The sequence below is a fragment of the Helianthus annuus genome, chromosome 4, assembly GCF_002127325.2.
Source record: "Helianthus annuus cultivar XRQ/B chromosome 4, HanXRQr2.0-SUNRISE, whole genome shotgun sequence".
Classification (NCBI taxonomy): Eukaryota; Viridiplantae; Streptophyta; class Magnoliopsida; order Asterales; family Asteraceae; genus Helianthus; species Helianthus annuus.
This window is the reverse complement of record NC_035436.2, coordinates 193,681,808-193,706,395: the sequence shown is the minus strand read 5'-3', so window position 1 is coordinate 193,706,395 and position 24,588 is coordinate 193,681,808. Positions and strand designations below refer to the sequence as shown.

At 38.5% G+C, this 24,588-nt stretch overlaps 1 protein-coding gene across 1 annotated transcript; it reads right to left on the bottom strand.

Annotated features, from left to right (window-relative positions):
- Positions 1-2,006: 2,006 nt before the first annotated feature.
- On the bottom strand, positions 2,007-3,476 carry LOC110937714 (F-box/kelch-repeat protein At3g23880). The gene has a single exon (XM_022180166.2). The coding sequence runs from the start codon at positions 3,446-3,448 to the stop codon at positions 2,216-2,218; it is 1,233 nt and encodes a 410-aa protein (XP_022035858.1). The 5' UTR covers positions 3,449-3,476; the 3' UTR covers positions 2,007-2,215.
- Between the last annotated feature and the right edge of the window lie 21,112 nt (positions 3,477-24,588).

The window sequence follows — 24,588 nt, the reverse complement described above, 5'->3', positions numbered from 1 at the left end:
AGTATATAAGAGACTAAAGTTGAAAGTAAAAAAATGTTGAGATTAAATTGAAAAGGATAAAAAGTTTTGAGTTGAAAGTAAAAAAAAACTAAAGGGGTTAAATTGTAAAAGATGAAAACTTTTGAATTAAAAGTGTTGTTATTATTATTATTATTATTATTTAATAAAAGAGATAAATAAAAAATAAGTGTGAGAAATTACCAGAGAATGACACGTATCCAAAAAGGATTTTTGTTTATTAGTATGAAAAGATTTTAAGAAATTGTGTATATAGTTAAGTTCTATATTTGTTTTGTTATATTATTATTATTAAATTAAATTAAATATATAATTTGATTGTTCGTACTTAAGTCCTTAATTTGTCTGTCATATTATTATAACTAAATATATAACTTGATTGTCCTTACTAACCACCTATAGTGTTCGTTTATTTTTGGAAAATTAGGGTTAAATTCAAAATTTTAATAAATCACAGGGATCATCCATATACTTTACTCAACATATTATTTTCATAATTTATTACTATTTAACTTTAAATATATATAAAACAAAATGTTGCAATACGTCGCTAAAATCAAGCTAAAAATCTAATAATTATGTGAATATTTTTTGGATTCAAATAATTTTCGGTAATGTGTGAATTATAATTGTAACTTTATATTCCTCATTAAATATAATGTAACACGTAAATACAATAATAAGTATTATATAATATAATATATTTATTTTTGTATTATTTTCAACTACAAATTAGTTACATGTTTCTTTGATGACTTTCATAATAGTAACATATATACATTCTCTTTATATTAACTCATTTATGTCAATTTAGTATATAAATGTCTCCATCTTTGGTTTGCATTTACAAAAAAATATTTATTATATAGTTTAAATTGTTTAACCCGTGTAACACACGGGGAACTAACCTAGTTTTAATATAATCAAACGAACATGAACGAATGTAAACGAACATATTACCGAACGTTCACGAACGTAGTCGAACGAACAAGACCTGTGTTCGTGTTCGTTCGCTAACCGAACGAAATTTTTTGTTCGTGTTCGTTCGTTAAGCTAATCGAACCAACATAAACAAACTTCCCGCCGAACGGTTCACGAACTGTTCGCTGAACGTTCGGTTCGTTTACAACGATCAATTTAAACCAAAAAGTAAGCATATTGAGGACCAACAATGTGTGACATGACATGTATCAAAAACATCACATGTAATCCATTTTTTAGTTAAATATAAGCAGGTTATTTATATTAAGGCAACACTTGTGCAGTAAAGAAGACTGCAGTTGTTTGCATCCATGGTTCACCATACTGTAATCAGTAATCACTTCAAGCTTTCAGCTTCTCATATACTGTCATCACTTCAACTAAGTTAAGGGGGTGTTTGGGATTGCATATATTAAAAAATTTATCTACTTCTTGTGTTTTTAAATTTTAATACAACAAATAAGTTGATCAGAGGATACTTAGGCTAGAGGGTATGGTGATGGTCCTCCAAGGGAGGATGATCCGCCACGTAGGCGCCACGTCATAGTCCTCCCAAGATGGTCCATCCCACAAAACTAGAGGGTATGGGAGGATGATCCTACCCCACAAAACTATGTACAAGTATTAATGCCTAATGTACAAATCCCATTCACAAACAAACAAACAACAAACAAAGGGGGCCCACCATTTGGACCGTCCTGAACGTCGATATCCCGACGCTGAAGACGGGGACGGGATGAAGACGGAGGGGGGCGGGATGGGCCGACGCGCGTCGCCGAGGGAGGACGGAGGGGGAGACGGACCATACCGTCCAGCCTTAGGATTAAATATCAACGTTTTTATGTGATTGTTAGCGAGTAAAATAACAGCCAGTCACACTCTAAATACCAGATAGCATTCGTGTTTTACCATATATCTAATCTACAATTCTAAAACAACCACATATTTACAAGATAACATACCATATTAACATCCACAGTAACCAATACGACTAGAAGCAAAACATATAACCCATTAAAGCTAAGAACATCATTTAAAACTCAGTTATTTTAACTATATAACATACCAAATGCCAGTGAACCAACAAGCCTAATTAAACAAAAAGCGAAGAATATATAACATCCTAAATGACAATAAACCAACAAGCATAACTAAACAAAAAGCAAAGAAACGTATGCCCTCGATCAACCATGAACAGTGACGGAACCAGAAGTTTTTAACAGAGGGGTTCGTAATCAAGCAAAGAAGACTGCAGATGTTTGATTCCGTTGACCCTCCTGTAAATCCGCCGCTGACCATGAAGCAGAGCTAGACTAGGAGTATAACTAATAGCACGGAAAAAACTAGCCGCACCTCGCATATTGAGATCTTGCACCTCATTCTCGATTGCATCAAGCAACATAAGCCTTCCACCTTTCATCACAATCAAAACTTCACGTTCGCTTTTCATCAACAACGGCGCAATCGACAATCTAAACAGCGAAACCACAAAAACCTTTTTCCAAGAATCCACTAATCCATAATCTCCCATCACCCAAACATCAAATTTTACACCCTGCTCATAATATTTACCACAGAATGACAAAGATAAAGCCGATGTATCCCCATATGAAGCTATGCTTACTTCACTATAACAATCAGGCACAATATTTCTCGGTAAGTCAAGAAGTCGAAACCTCTCGTTGTCCAAGTCAAATGCCATGATAACATATGAATGTGAGCCGCCCGCCGTCGCTTCGAAATAAACCAACCAATTCACAAAACCATTCACAAACACGTTGACGTTATCAGACCAATTAGTCAAATAACAAGGTGCACTCACGTGTTCCTTTTTCTCCCATGAGTTGGTACTAAGTGAGTAAACCAACACAGTGTTGTTTTTCGTTTTGGAATTATAAATAATTTCAACAACCTTAAACTCCAAAGTCCTGGAAACAAAACCAAACCCCAACACATAATGGGAAAATGCATTGAGAACATTATGAGGGCCATCGACAATCTTGAACTTGTCAATACTAGGGTTCCAGAGAATTAGCGTACCGATGCTTGAATATTCATTTGTATCGAACAAACAGATTAAACCCTTGTTGGATCCGGCAACTCGTCGGTACCCACCATGAACGCTATTGTAAGGGGATTGAAGTTTGAGGGTTTCTTGGTAGGTGGCTGGAGAGCGGAGGGAGTAGAAGTGTGTAATGTTATCGAGGGATTCACCGTAGATGAAGGTGCGGTCGGCGTCGGCGGCGGAAGAGAGGTGGCGCTGGGTGAAAGAAGGGTGAGAGATCAACGGAGGGGCTGACGTGCAAACGCATCGGAAAGAGATCAGGGATTTGGTGGGAAGACGAGAAAGGATGTCGAAGATGATTTCTTCAGGGAGGTCGAAGATGGACATTGAATGATCAGCAAATGGACGAGACCAACGGTCATGGGGGAGGGTTTTGGAAATCATAGTAGCCAGGAAGAGGAGGCAGGAGGGTCTTGAGAATCAGGTTTTAGGGGATGACCTTTGAAAATCTTGGGTTTGGTGGGCCGAATACTGACTAATTTCGAAGCCCAAAAAGAAAGTTCAGGTGGGCTATAACTAGTTCTCGAAAAATTTGAAATTCCATTAAATCCGTTTCGATTAGGGGTAGAGGTAGGGCTGCAAACGAACCAAACGTTTGGCGAACAGTTCGTGAACCGTTTGGCGGGAAGTTCGTTTGTGTTCGTTCGTTTATTAAACAAACGAACACGAACAAGAAATTTCGTTCGTTTAGTTAAATGAACAAACATGAACAGAGGTCGTGTCCGTTCGTTCGTTTATGTTCGTAAACGTTCGGCAACCTGTTCGTTTGTGTTCGATAGTTAATTAGTGTTTTTAGTTTTTATATTTATTTAAATATTTCAAAATTCTGACAAATTAATTATCTAATAAGTGTTAGTGTATTATACATTTTGTTCATGAAAGATTGTTTGTGTTCGTATATTTCCATTTATGTTCATGAACATTAGTTTGTGCTCATTTGTGTTCGTCAAAGTTCTTTTTTGTTTGTTACCTAAAATTAACAAATAAACACAAACGAACACGAACAAGCTCATTTCCTTAATAAACGAACACGAACATAAAATCTCGTTCGATAAGTGTTCATGAATGGTTCGCGAACACATATATTTCTTAACAAACGAACACGAACAAGGTCTTGTTCATGTTCGTTCAGTTTGTTTGCAGCCCTAGGTAGAGGTGCACAAAAAAAAACCTCGTACCCCCGGATCCGATAAAAAAACCCGAAACCGGTTATTTTTGTACCCGGGTATTATATATACCAGTAACCGAACCCGGCCCTACCCGTAGGGTATAGATAGGGTATACATTTTGAGCTCAATACCCGAATCCGTATCCGATTTATACCTGAAAATACTCAGAACCGGTCATACCCTATACCCGAACCCAGTTATACCTATACCCGATAACGACTTTTTTAACACCTGATAGAATACCCAAATTTTTAAGGTATATTTTTATGTTTACCTTGCAATTTTTATATTGAAGTTTTAAAAATGCATATTATAAAACAAATAATTTGTATTTGAGTGAATTTATGTTAAAGTAATTTTTTTAATTACTTTTACAAATTACAAACCAAAGTTAATTTCTAAACACATTTATTTTTATGTAAAATTAAAAAGAAAAACATATTTTTTTAAATCGGGTATTAATACCCGGTTCCAATACCTGGTTATACCCGAACCCGATTATACCCTATCCGGGTACATAGGGTATGACTTTTCTCTTCAATACCCGTACCCAAACCCTACCTGATTTCTCTTCATACCTGATTTTCCAGTACCCAATCATACCCGGAACCGGGTATTAACAAAAACTCGATTTGTGCACCTCTAATTAGGGGTGAGCATACAATCAAATTAACCGAGCCATAACCAAATTAACCGAAAAAAATCAAACCGAAATAATTTGGGGGGGGGGGGAGGCTATTAGGCAAAATGATTCGCGGGGGAGGACCTACAAGTTTAAAATTTTCTGATGAAAAATTGGCGGGGGCGGGTGCACCCCCGTCCCTTCAAAGCTACGCCCCTGCTAATAAAAAAAGAATGGGGCCCATAGCTCTTTGCGCATTAATTTTGCAAGACCCACATATTTAAAGCCCAACTTTAGAAACAATGAAAATAACTGAACCAAAACCACATTAACCGCCAATAACCGATTAACCAAAACCGAATGGTTATGATTTTTTTATAACCAACCGCAATGTGCGGTTATGGTTTCGGTTTTAGGCAATAACCGAACTGAACTGCACCATGGTCACCCCTAGTTTTGATTATTAAAATTCGATTTAGTTCGAGTCCAATAAATTTTCGACCGAGCCTTTTTGAGCTTTTTTTCGAACAAGTTTCGACCAAGCCTCGAGATTTTTGAACGCCCCTATCACCAAATATCAACATTACCACATTATTAAATAAACTGTATAACTCGTAAGCATTTAATTGTGTTGTGTAATCTATTTTTTGATGGTGCGTTTATTTAATAATGTGATAATATTGTTATGTGGTGCTTTGTATTATAAGACAACACCAAAAAAAATAAAATTGACACCATCAAAAAATCGGTTTTGTACTAGTGTAAATTGGTTAAGAGTCTTTTATAACTAAATGTTCTGTTGATGGGTCATTGTGGTTTTATGAGATGTAAAGTGCACTTTTAGTCTCTAAGACTCTCACTATTCTCACATTTCTACATCTTATTCCCACACCCCTTTTCACTCTCTCTCTCTCTCTCTCTCTTTATACATATCTATGTATGTATAAAGAGAGATAGATGAGAGTGATGTGTAAATATTAACTCTCTTGTTGGCTCTGACTAACTATTTGTATATATCACCTGCTTTCAACGATCTTACAGTTTCTCTTTAATATATAACTAGTGGAATTGCCCGCACATTGCCACGAGTACTTATGTTTGCATGACGGGTTTAACGTAATTTACATTTACGTTTAATACCAATTTGCTAAGACAACTAATATATCACAAAGAGCAATTTACTTTTAATACATGTGAAAGCAGGTTGGACCTATATATTTAACCAAAATTGACAAATCTTTATACAAATGGATGTAAGAATTAGTAATTTTCATTCCTTAAAAATACACTATTTCCTCTTAGGCTACTTCTTTTCATATTACCATTTGACGCATTATAAAAAAATATAACCTTAGCAATCAATAAATAAGTAAAGGCACCTTTCTTCCATCTCTTACTTCTTAGTGCAGCCAACTTTGTTTTCTATCATTTTGGTTACGTTATCGTACGGTTTCTCATTTAAACTTGACTATACACTCAATGCAAGATTAGATTGATTAGGGTTAGGGGTTTTCAGTGACGGAACAAGCCTATTAAATCAGGGGTATCCCAAAAAAATTATCGTGCAATCATACAATATTAAAAAAACGACAATAAATAAATAAAGTAAAAACAAATACCTAGTAGATTTGTCCTCTTCTTTTTTCAAAGCTTGAAATTGTTCTATCACGTCTTCCACTTTTACTTTATGAAAAAATCATTTTCGACTTCACAAACCATGACATTGTTTAAAAATACCGGGCCCATTCGATTGCGTATAAAACAGGCCCACTGCCGCCCCCATAATCAACATATAAATGGGCATGTTTTATTATTATTTTGCGTATTGGTCTAATGGGCTAGCTAAATAGACTATTAACAATTATGTTTGGGCTTGTAAAAAGAATTAGATTTAAAGTGTTACTATCTTTTTTTTATGGTTAGGGGTATCCTCGTATTTTTTAGGGGTATTCTTTATATAAAAATGGGAAAAATAACACTGCGAATACGGGGTTGAGCCGTTGCCCGTGCTACGGCTCCTTATATTGTAGTTCCGCCCCTGGGGGTTTTGAAGACTGCATGCAATACGTACATATCAAGGAATGGGATTTTGGGGCGGTTTGGGTTTGTTTGGGCCGAAATCAACTTGGGCCGCAAGGAGTGCAAGGAGGAATGTGGGGTTGGGTTGGGCCGAAATTAGTGTAGGTTTGGTGGGTTCGAGCATCAAGCTTCCGAGTTCCGATTACGAGATTTGGTTGGGTCGTGTAACGAGTTTAGGTTTCTAATTTTATATATCGTATATAAATATTTCAAGTTTAGACAGGGTGGGGTTCGGCTACAAAAACCATTTTTCCTACAAAGTGTACAAAGTCATAAAACACTACAATTTCAACCATAAAACACACTCAAAACCTACAAATAACAGAGTGAATATTACTAAAACACAATATCCAAACCTTAACATTCCATAAGAACTTCAAACACACCATCTTAGAACTATGAATATAAAACACAACATGATGATCATCGTAAAACACACTAATGTTAGTCATTCGAAAATCAAAGCCTTATCATCCAAAACACAAAACAAAACCCACAAATATGACGTTTTAGTAATCTTCACTTTGTTATTTGTGGGGTTTGAGTGTTTTTTATAGCTAAAATTGTGGTGTTTTATGACTTTGTACACTTTGTAGAAAAAATGGACTTTGTAGCCAACTCCCAGCCTAGACATACACACACACACACACACACACACACACACACACACACACACACACACACACACACACTTAAGTGTGCTTGGTTAAATCGTACGTCGTGAAATATAAAGAAAAATGTATACGAACGTAAATAATTAATCGCGAAAGGAAACGGTGTTAACCTTGAAAAGTACGGGTTTTCACAAGTTGTCTTATTACGCTCTGCAAACAAACATGTTTTGTTATTCAAACCGTATTATAAACAAGATTATAACTAGTAAAATAATAAAGTGTGTGTGTACATATATATATATATATATATATATATATATATATATATATATATATATATAGAGGAAGGTTAACGTACATTACGGCTTAACGTACATCACGTACGACAGGTAATTACACATGTTCATTTTAAAATCACGCACGTTATAACTCATGTAACACCCCGTGTTTTCGAATGTCAAAGTCAAAGTCCAAGTCAACTTTGACTTTCTTTGACTATTATTAGTCTATTTTATGTTTTATTTGTATTATGTGGAGTAAGTGTTGTTAATCAAAATAAATCGAAGTAACTGAATGTTTAATCGACGCGAACCGACTTACGACTGTGAATAGTAGGAAGTAACAATGCGATAAAGTTAATCGATCAATAATCAAGCTAATCGAATCACCAATCGAACTCGAACCTCGAATTATGCGAAGTTGGTGTTGTTATACGTGTGTGTGTGCCTAATGTGTTACTTGTGCGTGCTTACTTTATGTTATGTGTGGTGATCAATCGAATCGAAACTTGAAACTCAATCGAAATCGAAATCGAATATGGAATGTAGATGCTTGTATGTAGATATAGTGGTTGGGATTAAAAGTAATTTGAATAGAAAACTCTATCGTATTCATATCTTCTTCAATCGAAATCGAAATATCAGAAATCGTCACACCGAACACTTGAAACAGGCTGTGGATCGATCAGGCTGTCAGCTGATCGAACAGCCCAGCCGATCGGACGGACTGTCCGATCGAGCAGGCTGTCCGATCGGAATGCCTGGCCGATCGGCCATCCCTTTTCTCTTTTGGAGCCTATAAATAGGCCTGTCATTGTCATTCTTTCCACTTTTGGAAACTCTCTGACCGACCAGCTCGTGCACCTGCTCTTTTCTTAGATTTCTTCCGATTCCGGTAAGTTTTCATCCTAAATCTTGTACTTTCTTAATCAATACACACTCCTACACCTTTCTATCTTTCGAACCTTGATTTCTAACCGTGAAATCATCAAGATCTAAGCATTCTAGGATGATGTCATCATGGTGTTCTTCAAGAACATCATGTTTTGGCCTCAATCCACCAAGAATCACTTGGATCTAGCCGATTTCCACATAAACAAACTAAGATCTATCACAAGATCTAAACATTTACATGTTGTGAAGGATTGAAAGAATGATTTCCGACTTTTTTTCAACTCTTTTACACTCAATGCCTTCAAACCGGTAGAAACGGAACTTGAGCCAACTCCCTATTCATTCTAATGGTTGTATGGTTCAAGATTCGGATTCTATCTACGAGGTTCACCGATTTCGGGTTAAACGTTAAACCATCGTTTCGAACCGTTCACCGGCCGGACTTGGGTGATTACTGGTCGAGCAGGAGGAACAAGTAAGAACGAAAGTTCCATGGTTCAGCTCGTTGTCAAACTACCTCAATATAACGTCAAATAATCAGAACAGCCAAGTGTTAGACGAACATGCCGACCAGGTCAGAATGCTGACCGATCGGACAGGCTGTTCGAACGGACAGCCTAGCCGATCGGACATGTCAGCCGATCGACCAGGTTAGCCGATCGGCTAGCATATGGTCCCACACACTTTGACAAATTTCATGAAGTATGGTATTGAACGAGGTACTGTTCGATCGAACGGCTGTTTGTCAACATTACTCTTCGGATCATGAGATACTATGCTTCAACCCTTAATCGATTTTCAACTCATTTAACGTATTGGAGTGCCACCTGATCGAACATGTTGTCCGATCAGGTGACATCCCACTGAGGACCCACTTTTGAAGTTCCTAACCGATCGGTTAAGCCGGCCGATCGAACAGGCCGTTCGATCGATCGACCTGAAAGGTAAGGACACTTCAGTGTTCTCAAATACTACAACGAAAACTTCAAAAGGTCAAACCATCATACACAAACACATCCTACTCAAAGGAAGAAACAATCCACTTGAACAGTCCAACCGATCGAGCCTACCGGCCGATCGAATAGGCTGACCGAACGGACTGTCCAACCGAACGAACAACCCGTTCGATCGAACCTACTGTTCGATCGACCAGGCTGTTCGACCCATCATCACTTGTTTCCATTTTACGTGTTGCTCATCGTTATGCTATCGAACTATTCAGGCTAACCCTACTCCCAAGCGCTCCCTTCAATCCATCAATCAATCGTTGTGAGTATACTCGAACCCGTTTTGCTTTAGCACTTTTGGGTGTTACATACGTTACTTATCAAAATCACAATCGAACACACTACGCAATTATCTGAACGCTAACCGATTCGCATGTATTACGTGACTAAATGAATGCTTGTTGTTATGTTTACACGTGGAATGCTGTCTGCCTGCCTTAACGACGTAGTACTATAGTTTGGACTCAGCACCCGTTCACACGGGGGTTGTTAAGGACAATTACTTGCATGGATTACGGTGGTAATCATGTATTGCGAACTGTCTCGGACAGTCAACCCGCAGTCACTGGTATCGATAGATCCATGTCGATAATTAACATGCTTCGTTTTCCTCTGTGTACGTGCTGGTTATGCGTAAACTATTCGAACTCTATTATGCTATTATCAAACTTGTATGCTCACCTTTACATTATATGTATTGACTTATTTTAACGTATGTGACAGGTGTTTAAGATGTTTTCTTGCTAGGAAAGCGAGGCTAGAATAAAGCTCTAGAGCCCCCCAACAAATAGTTGTCTGTCAGGAACAAGCGTCTAGAGCATAGTTGTCTGTAGATCTTGTTCGACCAGGTCTTTAGAAGCATTTGAACAATATTTATATTATTTGTTTAAATCTGAGTTGTCGGAACAGAGTATTTGACTAGATGTTATTTGTAATAATTTGTTTTGCCATTTGAGGCACGGTATGGGACGTGTTACATAAATTGAATGGTAATGATAGTTGTTATGGAAACTTCTGGACAATCTGTTTCACTCAGTGCCATGCCCTGATGATTCCGCCATCGGTTGGGGTGTGACAGATTGGTATCAGAGCCATAACTATAGGGAATTAGGCAGGACATGACCTAGTCCGGGTCGCTGTCTTAGAGACCTAGACTATAGTTAGGAACCATCAGACCAAGTTTAGGTGCTATAACCAGCTACTCTTCACTATCACTGCACTCGAATTTTCAAATAGAATCAAGCGATTTAGTCAGGATTAGGTGTGAAAACTGCAAACTCCCGACTAAATTACTTGATCAATGTCGATTTTATCAATTTATTTCAATAACAAACGAGGAGAATTATACCAAATCAGGAGTGAAATCCATATTTTGATGAATAATCTCCTCAAATTTTACTAAAACAAGGAAGAAGTTGCTAAGCTAGTGGTGAAACCCTAACCTTGACAACGTGCTCCGGATTTTATCTATCTCACTAAAGCCTCGATGGACTCCAACAACATGAACTCATGAGTATGACCTAGGGAAAGCGTGTTGAATGCCCAAGAATCGAGGCAGAAACACGGTCCCGAAAGTTGAAAAGTGACGACAAGTCTATTGTGAATAGTCGAATCGCTTTGGGTAGTCGATGTCTAGTAGCCGCAGACAATCTATTCCTCGATTTTATGTGTTTTGATTCTGAGCCCGCAACCCCAGACTCTGAAAATTCGTCGATTTTTTGTGCTTTATGTGTATTTATCTGCTTCTGTGTTTAAATTTTTGGAGAATTGTTCGATCCTTGCTACCACTTCGATCAACACACACGACTCGTATTACTATTCTATCCCAACACGCCAACAAATTGCTACGAATCTAGACAAAGTTTGTTAGGATCTGAGTTTGGATTGATTGTGATTTGTGTTTAAGTTGAGATGGAATTATGAGTGAGTTGTGCAGCGGAAATTAAATGGAAGTAAACTTTTCACTATCAAACAGAAGAAATGCTTTCAATCATACATTTTCAACACAGAATCAAATGATTAAATTTATTTCAAACTTTGATTACAATGCATGTATGATATGCAAACTCCCCCTCAGCCTGAGCTCAGTGTTTGTTCGTGCAGAAAGAAGATGGTGAATGAGCTAAACAGAACAGTACAGAGTACTGTTCTATTTATAGGCACTTGCAAACCACTGAGCATCTAAGCTGACGTCACCATGAAAGTGACATCTAACCTCCTAACAAACTCTAACCTCTGATCTATACAAACACTGCTATGCTAACTACTGATATTACATATTAATTCATAAAGCAAACATAAACTGCTGCCGCATCCTTCCACTGCTGTGAACCCAGCAGTACTTGTGATGATCAGCAGTGCTTGAACCAAGGCAGTAGATTGAGCAGCAGAGCTTTAGTTCTTCAATCAGACTTTGACTTGATCAGCAGTTGTAGGTCAGCAGTTTGTATGATCAGCAGATAGGAGGTCAGCAGATGTTGAAACTACTTTCAAGGGGAGAGACTTGCAACCAAACATCTGCTTATTCTGGATCCAATGCTCTGATCCAGTTTTGGCTTTTATTATCTGTTCCTTTGGCAGGGTTCAATCCTAACAATCTCCCCCTGGAACAGATAATGCCAAAACTCTTCATTATTGTAGATCTTTATTGTCTCATCAGCAGTTCCCTTATTTGCCCTTTGAGTTGCAATTCAAAGGTTAAGGCATCTGTATCATCATCATCATCATCCCTGTTAAGTAGAAGATCAAGGAGATCCTGCAAATCTTCAAGACTCTGGCCAAGAGCTTGTTCCCTTGTTAATTTCTTCACTTCTCCACTAGACTTGAACACTGTCAGTACGTGGGTCTGTTTATCAGTTTTCCACTTTAATACTTTTGAGCCTGGTGGGTTTCTTGGGAGATTTTTATTTGTAGAGGTGTTTGGTGATGCTGGCCTATTCATGACTGGCTGAGCAGTACTTGTAGATTGTTCCAGTTCAGATTCTTCTTTCATCATTAACATAATGCCCTCTTTTACAAGGTCACTTCCAGCAACTAGATCTTGAACTGTTTCAGCACCAAACTGGTTTTGACTCCTTCTTTTGTAGATGGCAGCACCAGTAGGAGCAGTGGTTCTTTTGGCTTGCAGCTTTGGTGGTCTTTTTGAGACCTCTGCTTTGGAGTAGTCAGGTTTTTGTGGAGCTGTTGGATCTTTCTTCCTAAGTTCCTCCAACCTTTTATAGGTGGCCTTGACCCTAGCTTCTCTCCACTTTGACACAGAATTCCTTGACCCATATTCAGCAACTATCAGCTCCTCTTTCATTTTCTTCAACTCTAAGGCTTTGTCAGCTTCAAACTGTTTGAATTTTTCAGGGGGAGTCTGTTTGACCTTATTTTTGATCATTTCATGAATCCTAGCTACTCTTTTCAAGCTCAGGAATGGTCCAGTTTTTGTACATATGTTTCTCCCCCTTGTATTTCTTGTAGGTCATGATATTTTCAATGTAGTCTTTTCTCAGGGACTCATCTGCCCTTTCAGAAATTTGCTGACATATATTTTTGGCGAACTGCTCCATAGATCTGACCTGTGTGAGTAGAAACTGATAGTTTTGTTGGAATTCTCCATCAGATTTCCCATGTTTATTTTTGATTGAGATATCCTCTGCCTGCTTGGCCTTGATTTTCAAATATTCTTCAATATTATTTGGCCTGGGATATCCTTCAATTGATGGCAAACTCCTTTTGGCAGGGTCATCCTCATAATAGAAAGATTTGATCTCTTCCCTAACTGCTATGAGTCCCAAAGGAAATAAAACCCCTGCAGGAGGTAATGGCTTTTGGTTTTGAGCTGAAGAGAGAGGAATGGGTTTTGGAATTGTGACAAGTGCTTGGGATTTTGAAGCTGTTGGTTATGGTGATGGAGAATCATCATCTGGTATGATAACCCTTCTCCTTTTTATTTTAGGAGAGGCAGATGATGTTTTGGATGGAGCAGTGGTAGTGGTTTGTGACTGACAAACAACTGTTGAAACAACTGGTGTTTCAACTACTGTTTTCATCACAACAGATGTTTTAACATCTGCTGTCTTCTGCTTTATGGCAGGAAGTGATGGTGGAGATGTTGTTTTTGGTGGTGATAAGGCAGTGGAAGTGGTGGGTGTTGAAGTGAGAGCAGATGTTGAAACAACTGAAGTATCAGCATATGTTGGTACAACAGCGGTTGCAACAGCTGTTTGGGTGGAGGTTTGATGTTGGTGGCTTTTGGATAGTGGTTTTGAAGTATGCTTTGGAAGACTGGATGGTGTGGATTTGGGTTTCCTTACTTTTCTAGTAAGATTTCTTTTTGGAACAGGATTTTGATCATCCTTTTCACCAGAACAACCCTGCACATTCAGCTTCATGAAAGCTCTCTTCTCCTCATTCCACCTTGATAAATCCTTTGCCACTGAGGCATTTATAGGCAAACCAAAAAGGATTTTACACTTATGACACCTTCATCAAGTGCATTCTGGGTAACATCAACCTTTTTGCTTCCATCTGGAAAGGGTATGTTTCTGAGCATTGCATCCTTTTCTGGATCAAGATACAACCCATTATCAATCTCTTTCCTTGTCCACTCCTTAATTTTCTCCCCCCTTTTGGCATTATCTGTGGGGATTTCATCAATAAACAGAACTGTTGGAGGAGCAGTGCCAGTGGTTGCCAACAGATGAGCCTTGATAGCCTTGATGCCATCTTTTGTATCCTTGAACCTAGTCTCCATTGTATTTTTGAGCTCTTGAACATGTTTTTCATGCTGCTGCTCAGCCATTTGGTGTTGTTGGTGGAGAAATGGTTGAAAAAGATTCCAGAGCTCATTTGTAACATCTGCTGGTGGTGGAGCAGGTGCTTGAGGTGGAACAGCAGTGGATGGTACCATTTGAACTGTTAACAACTGTTGCAGCGTTTCTTTGATTTCTAAAACAGATGTATCCAGTTTTTCAACTCGTTCCGTCAATTCCTGGTACTTTAAATCATCACCCAATTTAATGGGATCATCTGATTTCCCACTAGCAGTGGTTGTATCAGAGGTTGAGATAGGGAGTGTACTCCTAACATCAACCACTGATGCCCCTTTTTCTTGGTACTGGGGTCTTCTTCCTTCAACACTTGATAATCTTTTGATGGAACCAGTGGTTAATACAAACTCACTAGCAGATAACAGAGGTGTTATGGAAGGAATTGCCTCCAAGGAAGTCTTATTGATGTAACCACTGTCTAAGTGTAAACCTGTAGGTTCAACACTTGTAGTGGCTGCTTCACTTGGAATACCACCAAGAGTTACTTGTAACTCAAGGGGTGTAACCTCCTCAGGTTGTGTTGGTGGGTTAGCAAAGATTGATACATCAAGCCCAGTCTCATGTTGAGGTATTTTCTCATGAACAGGTGAGTGAGAAGGACTGGTTTGTGCTAGGTTCAAATCAATTGCATCCAACAGTAGTTTGGTGTTTGGGGGAATTGGGGATGTGAAGGTAGGTTTAGAAAGCGAAATTGCCCCGGGTATTGGGCTGTGGATGATGGAAACGAGTGCTTCCAGAGAATCATGATGTGGTGACCCTTGTTGTACAACCTGTTCTTTTTGTGAAGAGACAGGAGGAGTTTCGGCTAGGGTTTGAGATATTTTTACCAACTGCTGTGAGGAAGTAGCAGCAGTGGTTTGTTGTGACTTTTGTGCTGTCATAGGCAGTTGCTCTGGTATCTCATCCTCCAGAGTTGCCTTTTTGATGGGTTTGGGGGGTTTTTGATTTTTCTTTTTCTGTGGCTTTTTGGTGATTTTAGGTGTGGGTTTCAAGGTAGTTGTTTGGCTACCTTGATCACCTTGAGCAGTGGGCTCAGCAGCAGATACCTGAGGAGCAGTGTTTGCTGCTAAAATCTGCTCAGGCACCTCTGCTTGTGTTTTGCAAGGTGTTGACATTCTTGTAAATGTTTCAGCAGTTAAGCTGTTTATTTGAAAAGAGTCACCTTGGTTTATTACCGCAATATCATCTTTACTGATTTTTTTCTCAAAATAATAACTCAAAAATCTTGGAAACAGTAAAAATGATTTTGTTTCAACATTTTTAACTAAATCATTGAAGATTACCTGGGAATAATTAAAGTTTTCCTCTTGAAGAATAGCATATCCCATGTTTTGAATCTTCATTGGTATTTCATTAAAAGAAATGGTTTTATTTGAAACACACATGAGGAGGGTATGGAATAAAAATCGTGTTGCAGAAGGGAAGAAACCTTTTTGTAAGGTATCCCTCTTCATCATTGTGTCTGCATACCCTCGCTCAATGAAGTCAATTTTTAACTCGTTTTTAGGGAAAGAAAGTTTACCTTCCTGATCATCGAGCTGAAAGACTTCTGATATGGATTGCGGTGTGATTTGGATTGCTTTCTTCTGCAGAGTAGAGTTAATGGCTATGACATCTTCTCATTGTGTTTCAAGGGTACAATTTTTCCAAAACTCTCTCTGAGTTTGCAGGTAAATGGGTGCATCAACGGTTAACAAAGTTTTGTACTTTGATGCATTGAGCATATCGAGGATGGAATCAAATGTGTCGATGTTGCCGGGTTTTGTGAGAAGACCCAGAAGATTATGAGATGGTTTGTGTGGGATTTCTGCAGAGGTGGCCTTTTGAGAGGCCCCTTTCGAAGATTTTGTGGATGATTTCGATTTTGTCATTTTGACGATGAGAATCGAAAATGAGATTGTGAAGAAACTTGATGAAATATGATGGAAAACTATTTTGAGAAGAGAACTTTTAAGAATTCAATTCGACAGTGAAACCCTGTTTGGGGTTTGAAAGGGGGTTATGGAGGAAAGGTGAATGCTGACGTGGCAGCAGTTACAAAAGGTCTGACCACTTTGTACTGTCCGCATGCCATCCCCTGGTGAAATGAAGGACAGTACTTTGGAATAGTACTTTTTGTGAAAACAACTGGTGAAGACAGTAGTTGTAACGGGAATGGAGAACAGTGGATGCTTTTAACTATCAGTGGATAGCACATCAGTGGATACAACACTGATTTTGAACATCAGTGCTTATCAGATGAAAATGAGAACAGGGGATGGCTTTCAGCAGTGGACAGACGTTTGAAGTAGAGCAGTCTTTTGAACCCATCAGTGGTTATGGCAGACTTTTAGGAATTTTAATGAAAAATTCATTTTTAGCTATTTTTAAGGATGGATTTTTGATTTTCTGAAAACATTTTAATGCTTTTATTCATAGAAAAACAGGATTTTGCCTGCTATTCCATGTTTAGCATGCCAATCCTAGAGATCAAGCTTTCAACGGTGGATGTGTCTAATGCTTTGGTTAGCACATCTGCCAGCTGATCTTTAGTTGGAACATGATGCAGAGAAATCAAACATTTTTCATAGCAATCCCTCACAAAGTGATGTCTGATGTCGATGTGTTTGGTGGTTGAGTGGGAAACTGGATTTTTGATGATATTTTCTGTTGCCTGGCTGTCCAACATGAGTAGTGTCTTTAAGGCAATGATACCAAAATCCAGTAACTGATTCTGAAGCCAGAGCAGTTGGGCTGTACAGCTTGCAGCAGCTATATATTCTGCCTCAGCAGTGGATGTGGAAACAGCTGCTTGCTTTTTGCTTTGCCAAGATACTAAGCAATTGCCTAGAAATTGGCACCCTCCTGAAGTGGACTTCCTTGTTTTATCACATCCAGCAAAGTCACTATTTGAAAAACCTGAAAGCTCAATTTTACCATCAGCTGGATACCAGATACCAAGTGTGGGAGCACCTTTGAGGTATCTGAATATCCTTTTTACAGCAATAAGGTTTGACTTTCTAGGGGCTGATTGGGATCTTGCACAGACACATGTTGCAAACATGATATCTGGTCTAGATGCAGTTAGGTACAATAAAGACCCAATCATGCTTCTATATAAGGTCTGATCATCCAAATCATCCTTTTCCTCAGACATGACCAATTTATTGGTTGCAATAGGTGTACTACATGGCTTACAATCATCCATATCAAATTTCTTTAAAAGTTCTTTGGCATATTTGCCTTGATGGATGAAAGTACCATTTTGCAGCTGCCTTACTTGGAGACCAAGAAAGCACTGGAGTTCACCCACTGCACTCATTTAAAACTCAGATGTCATGAGTTGCCTGAACTTTTCACACATTTTATTACATGTGCTTCCAAAAATGATGTCATCCACATAAATTTGGACAATCATCAAATCCTTCCCTCTCCATTTTAAAACAGTGTTTTATCAATCCTGCCTCTGGTGAAACCAATGGAAAGTAAAAAGGTGGACAGAGTTTCATACCAGGCCCTTGGTGCTTGTTTCAAGCCATACAAAGCTTTATTTAGCTTGTAGACATGATCTGGATTAAATGGATCCTCAAAACCTGGAGGTTGGCAAACATAAACCTCCTCTTGAATCTTACCATAGAGGAATGCACATTTGATATCCATTTGATACACCTTGATGTTGTGGTTGACAGCAAAGGACAGAAAGAGTCTGATAGCTTCAAGTCTTGCTACAGGGGCAAATGTTTCATCATAATCAATGCCCTCTTCTTGTCTGAAACCTTGAACCACAAGCCTGACTTTATTCTTGACAACAATACCCCTTTCATCAGTTTTATTTTTGAAGACCCATTTTGTGCCAATAGGACTCACACCCTCTGGCAATGGAACAAGCTCCCATACTTGTTGTCTTCTAAACTGTTGGAGCTCCTCTTACATGGCTTCTACCCAGCTGTTGTCTTTCAGTGCCTCTTGGTACTTAACTGGCTGATGGAGTGATAGAAAGCCTGCAAAAAGACAAATGTTTTGGGATAGCCTTCTTGTGAGCACCCCTTCATTGATGTTGCCAATGATTTGATCTGGTGGATGAGATTTCAAGAAGATTAGCTCTCCTTGGTATGGAATAATGGCATTGAGTGGTGAAGGCTGCAGATGTGTATCATCTGAGCTAACCACTGCTGGTGACTTTGAAGAACCAGCAGTGGCTTCAAAAGGTGGTGGCATAGGAGGTAAAGGTGTGGACACCTGCTGACTTTGATCCACTGTTTGAGGACTTTTGTCAGCAGTGTTTGATGTTGTGGAAGCAGTGGTTAGTGGGCTACTTTGGTCAACAGCTGTTGAGGTAGCAGTGGTTGAGCTTTGACAACTGTTTTGAACATCTGCTGCTCTTCCCATTGTGGCAGACTTTTGTTGGGGAATGATGATCTCATACCCATAGTCTGGTGATGAATTTTCTGATAGACCTGCACTGTTAGTCTTGACAGCAGTATTTTCAAAAGTGAATTTTTCAAGATCAAACAATTCTGCAGGGTTTGCTGGGATTTTCATTGATGAAAGTTCATTGAACTTCACATTTAAAGTCTCCTCCACTGTCTTGGTCCGTGTATTAAACACTTTGTAGGCCTTGGCAGTGGTTGAGTATCCCAGGTGATATCCCATATCAATTTTGGCTGCAAACTTTGAGATAGAATCTTTTAAGTTGAGAATGAAACATGGGCAACCAAAAACTTTGAAGTATGAGATTAATGGCTTTATTTTATACAGAATTTCATAAGCAGTCTTTTTGTGCCTGGGGTTGATCAAAACTCTATTTTGGACATAGCAAGCAGTATTTACTGCCTCTGCCCAAAAAGTTAATGGCAAACCTGAATCTGCAAGCATGGTCCTGGCAGCCTCAATCAATGTTCTGTTCTTCCTTTCAATAACCCCATTCTGCTCTGGTGTTCTAGGGATGCTGTATTGCCTTACAATCCCTTTCTTCACACAGAAGGCATCCAACTCCTTATTTTTGAATTCTGTGCCATTGTCACTCCTGAAGACTTGTCACACCCCGAATTTCCACGTGTCACCGGTGGGCCCGGTGTGGGGTACAGTGACGTAGTTGGCATCGTCATAGACAATCAACACAATATAATAATGCACAGCGGAAGCAGAATAGATACATTTCAACTTTAATTAAAATGACATAATAATATCATAAGTAGTTGAAACGGATCCACAGGCGGATCAATAAAATAAGATAAAAATAGTTCAACAGATATTTGTCGTCCAAGCTTGCGAGACTATAGTGGACGCTCTTTAGGAAACAGCCAGCCTATTTCGTATAGTACCTGCACTTAACCTTTTGGGAAAAATACGTCAGTTTACACTGGTAAATACAAATCAACTGACTCATTTTGAAAATGATTGAAAATTTATTTAAATGCACAAGGCATAAATATTTTTATTAACTTGGGATATTTATGCAATATAAACTTGTGAACGAATTACATGCACTCATATCTCTGGTGGCCCGGGATCTACTGTCCGGGCTAGAGATTAAATAACACACCACATTAAAGAGTTATACACGACGGGTGTACGCCTACACCCCGTGCTCTGGTCGTGGCCATCTCGTAAGATAATGCCAAGGATATCCGGGACATGGTCAATAACCCCCCAAAGCCTTTAAGTAAGACAAGACTGTTTAAACGAAATCACACAAGCTATTCAAGACTGTACACCCATAGGGCGCAGGACTTGTGCGCCCGATCAAGCGGTATTTTAAATACCGTACCCCAAGCCCGTATAGGGAAAATAAGTCAAAATGTATTTACCTGAGTAAGTATGTAACACAAATGGTAAGAGCGGTAGCTTTTACTGGGCCTCCTAATCTGTAACAAAGGTTTATAATTAACCTATTAGATTCCTAACGGGTCTTTTATTTAAGCTTAAGCTTTGACCGGTTAGTTTTAAGGATGTTACGGTTTACGCGCGATTAAGCGAAAGACCGGATAGAATGTGATTTAGACCCGACAAGTTTGAATACTTGTATAATATGGGTATACTAAATACATTCTGGATTTTGAGATAAAAATGATAACGTTTGACCCGTTTCGGTCAATTTACGCAAACTAGTTACGTAAACCGAACCGAACGCAAAAAGGGCGATACGGGTAGCCAAATGATTCAAATGCAAGTTCCCTGAGATAATATGCTTAAAATATGATATTATATCAGTAAGTTATGTTCCATATTGCCCGGAATAATTTTAAACTCAATTTATGCCTTAGAAGGGCATTTTGGTCATTTAAAAGATAATAAAAGAGTAAAATTAGAAATCTGAGTTTCGGGTCTGGTTCATACAGTAAATATACTTAATATAACATATTATATCAGTAGGGTATGACCCATATATCAAATTTACCATTTAAAACCAAACTATGCACCGTAGGGGTATTTTAGTAATTTCACAAGGGCTAAAAATGCCAAAACTGGAAGTCTGAGTTTATATACTTATACTTACTGTTATTATATGAGAATATGATAATTACATCAGTAGGTATAAGTCTTTATATGTTAAAAACAAGTATAACGCTTACTATGCGTTAAAAACGCTAAAAATGCGATTTAAGGGTGTTTTCGGGTTTTCACAATAAATCTGAGATTTTTATATTTCCAGAATACTTAAAATAATTTATTTAACATTTAAAATCAGTAGAAAAAGGTTTCGGGTCAAAAGGATGTGTAAAACTCATTTTATGGCCTAAACGGTCAAAACCGACATAACCCGAAATAGCTAGGCGATCTGGGATCCGTTCAGCCAAAAATTTATTAAAAATCATCAAAATTCCCAGAATATTATAATACATCAGTTGGTAAAAAGTTTTGCATCAAAACGTGGCCAGAAACGGGTTCTACGCGAAAAGGGCCGTTTATGTAAATTTATAATATAGTTTTACGCTAATGGCCATAACTCACAATCTGGACCTCCAACTGATCCGAAATTTTCGGTGCAAGTTTATATAATAAAAATAAAGATTTCTACTCTTTCACTTTTCCAAAAATCACGTTTTATATCAAAAAGGGCAAGATAGTCAACTTTATGCATAAATCGGAAACATGCATTCGAATAGGCTAAGCATAGACTTTATTAACAAAAATTCCAGAAAGTTTAACCAAAATAAAAATGGTCAAAAATGCTTTTCAATACAGATCTCGAACATGCATGTATGAATCCGAATCGATAGTCTACGAAATAATCGTTTTACAAGACTTTCGGTTTCGATTCGTGTCTATACTATAGATTGTCGAGTTGATGATGATTAAAACACATTCTTATATGTATTACAAGTTATTTATGATGATTAATCAGATTGCATGTCATCTATATCATTATTCATGTCATTTTTCTCAAAAATCGTTTCTGTTGACTTTTTAGAAATAGGTTTGACTCGACATTTAGCATGCATGTAGTGGGAATCAGAGAGTACCCTTTAGAGGGTTTGTTTCCCACATAATTACCAATCTATAACAAGTTTCAATTCGAGAAATGACTGAAAGAAATCCGTTTAATCGGAAAGTCAAAGGTTATGAACACCCAGTTTGACTTTTATCAATAATCACAACAAGAACGGATTAAAGAACGAATTGAAAGCTTACAAAGGTCCTATTGATGCCTAGATAGCACTTGGAAGTTGCCTTGACGATCAGAAAGCTCCTGGAAAGCTCTTGTGAATTTTTGAAGTTTGCTAGTGATCTTGGTTACTACACAAGTGCTCAAGAATTGATGAATTAATCTGATTTAAGGAGGTTTCAGCTGTTATAGGAAGCTCACAGGTGTCCAAGACATGCATGGCCATCCATTGGTGGGTTTTAGAGGTGGAAAAAGCTGTCAAGCACTCAAAATTCGGGCTAAACAGCCCCCTGTTCGCGAATTGCTGCAACTGTGCAGCCCTGCAGCTCCCAAACTTTGATTTAAAGTTGCAGCTTTGGTCCCTGTACTTTGGTTATGATGATTTGGCCATTTATCTTGACTCGTAAACCCCCGCATCTGGTTTTTAAGAACCCTTGGACATTTACCAACATGGTAATGTCCTCGTTTAACTTTGCGCTCGCCCGAAAAACCATAAAATTCGACGTTGACGCTTTTAACCCTTCAAGTACGGTTTTGGCCATAACTTTCTCATATGATAACGAAACTTCATGAAATTTTTACCACATATTCTAGTGAGTATATTTTAGCTTTACAAAGCTTCGGGTCTGCCAAAAGATCACTCAGAGGTATAAATTCAACATGTTGACACTTTTAGCCCCTATAGTTACGGTTTTGGCCATAACTTTCTCATACGTTGACGAAACTTCATGAAATTTTAACCACACATTCTAGTGAGTATATTTTAGCTTTACGAAGCTTCGGGTCTGCCAAAAGTTCACTCAGAGGTATAAATTAAACATGTTGACACTTTTGGCCCCTATAGTTTGCAATACTTCACTTTTGTGCAATTTCCGCGTCGTATGATCCATGAACCATCCGTTTAAGGTTATAAACATTATGTAGGGTTATCATAGAGCCTATTTATCCATTGTTGACACTTTGGACCCTTACGTTCCATAGTTTTCACTGTTTGTCACTTTTAGTCCTCCTAAAGTATGTTTTCACATACCGGAACCTTATGACACGTGTCAAGACATTATTGGACGAAATTTTTCGAGGTGTTACATCCTAACCCCCTTAAAAGAAATCTCGACCCCGAGATTTATTCAAACAAATGGGGATATTTTTCTTTCATCGTGGATTCCACTTCCCACGTGTATTCGGGACCTCTACGGGCATCCCACTTGACCTTAACAATAGGCACGTGCTTCCTTCGAAGCTTCTTTACCTGTCGATCCTCAATCGACAAAGGTTTTTCAACAAACTTTAGACTCTCGTCTATGTGTATATCCGTATGCGGTATAACCAGTGAATCGTCAGCGAAACACTTCTTCAAATTACAGATATGGAACACATTATGAATAGCGCTAAGTTCTTCAGGCAATTTTAACTTATAAGCGACTGCCCCGACACGTTCGATTATCTCGAAAGGTCCTATGTATCTTGGGCTTAGCTTGCCTTTCTTTCCAAATCGCATTACACCTTTCCAAGGTGATACCTTAAGCAACACTTTTTCACCCACATCGAAGTGAAAATCCTTGCGCTTAGGATCCGCATAACTTTTCTGCCTATCCCTGGCAGCTTTCAAACGATCACGGATCTGAACGATCTTGTCTGTCGTCTCAAAGACGATATCTGGTCCAGACAACTGGACATCTCCAACTTCTGCCCAACAAATGGGCGATCTACACTTTCTACCGTATAGGGCCTCAAAAGGCGCAGCCTTTATGCTGGAATGGTAGCTATTGTTGTAGGAGAATTCAATTAGCGGTAGGTTCTTATCCCAACTACCACCTAAATCAATCGCACATGCACGAAGCATGTCTTCCAAGGTTTGAATAGTACGCTCACTCTGACCATCAGTCTGAGGATGATAAGCCGTACTAAAATTCAAACGAGTGCCCAACGACTGTTGGAAACTCTTCCAAAAATGCGACGTATACCTCGTATCTCTATCAGAAATGATAGATACAGGTATACCATGCAATGCTACAATCTTATCGACGTATAATTGAGCTAACATATCTGAGCTATACGTCTCTTTGATGGGTAGAAAATGAGCTGACTTAGTCAGTCTATCAACTATGACCCATATGGTATCATTTCCCTTTTTCGTCTTCGGCAACTTGGTGATAAAATCCATTGTCACCATTTCCCATTTCCATTTGGGAATTTCAGGCTGTTGAAGCAAACCTGACGGTTTCTGATGCTCAGCCTTGACTTGCGCACAAGTCAAACATTTGGCTACATGCTCAGCTACTGACTTCTTCAAACCAATCCACCAGTAGTTTGACTTCAAATCCTGGTACATCTTATCAGCTCCAGGATGAACTGAGTATTTAGAGCTGTGGGCTTCCTGAAGGATAACATCCCGAAGTCCTCCATATACTGGAACCCATATTCGTCCGTTTAGGCGTAGCATTCCATCTTTATCG

Coding starts and splice junctions, on each gene's coding strand:
- LOC110937714 (XM_022180166.2), bottom strand. CDS start 3,448: ATGATTTCCAAAACCCTCCCCCATGACCGTTGGTCTCGTCCATTTGCT.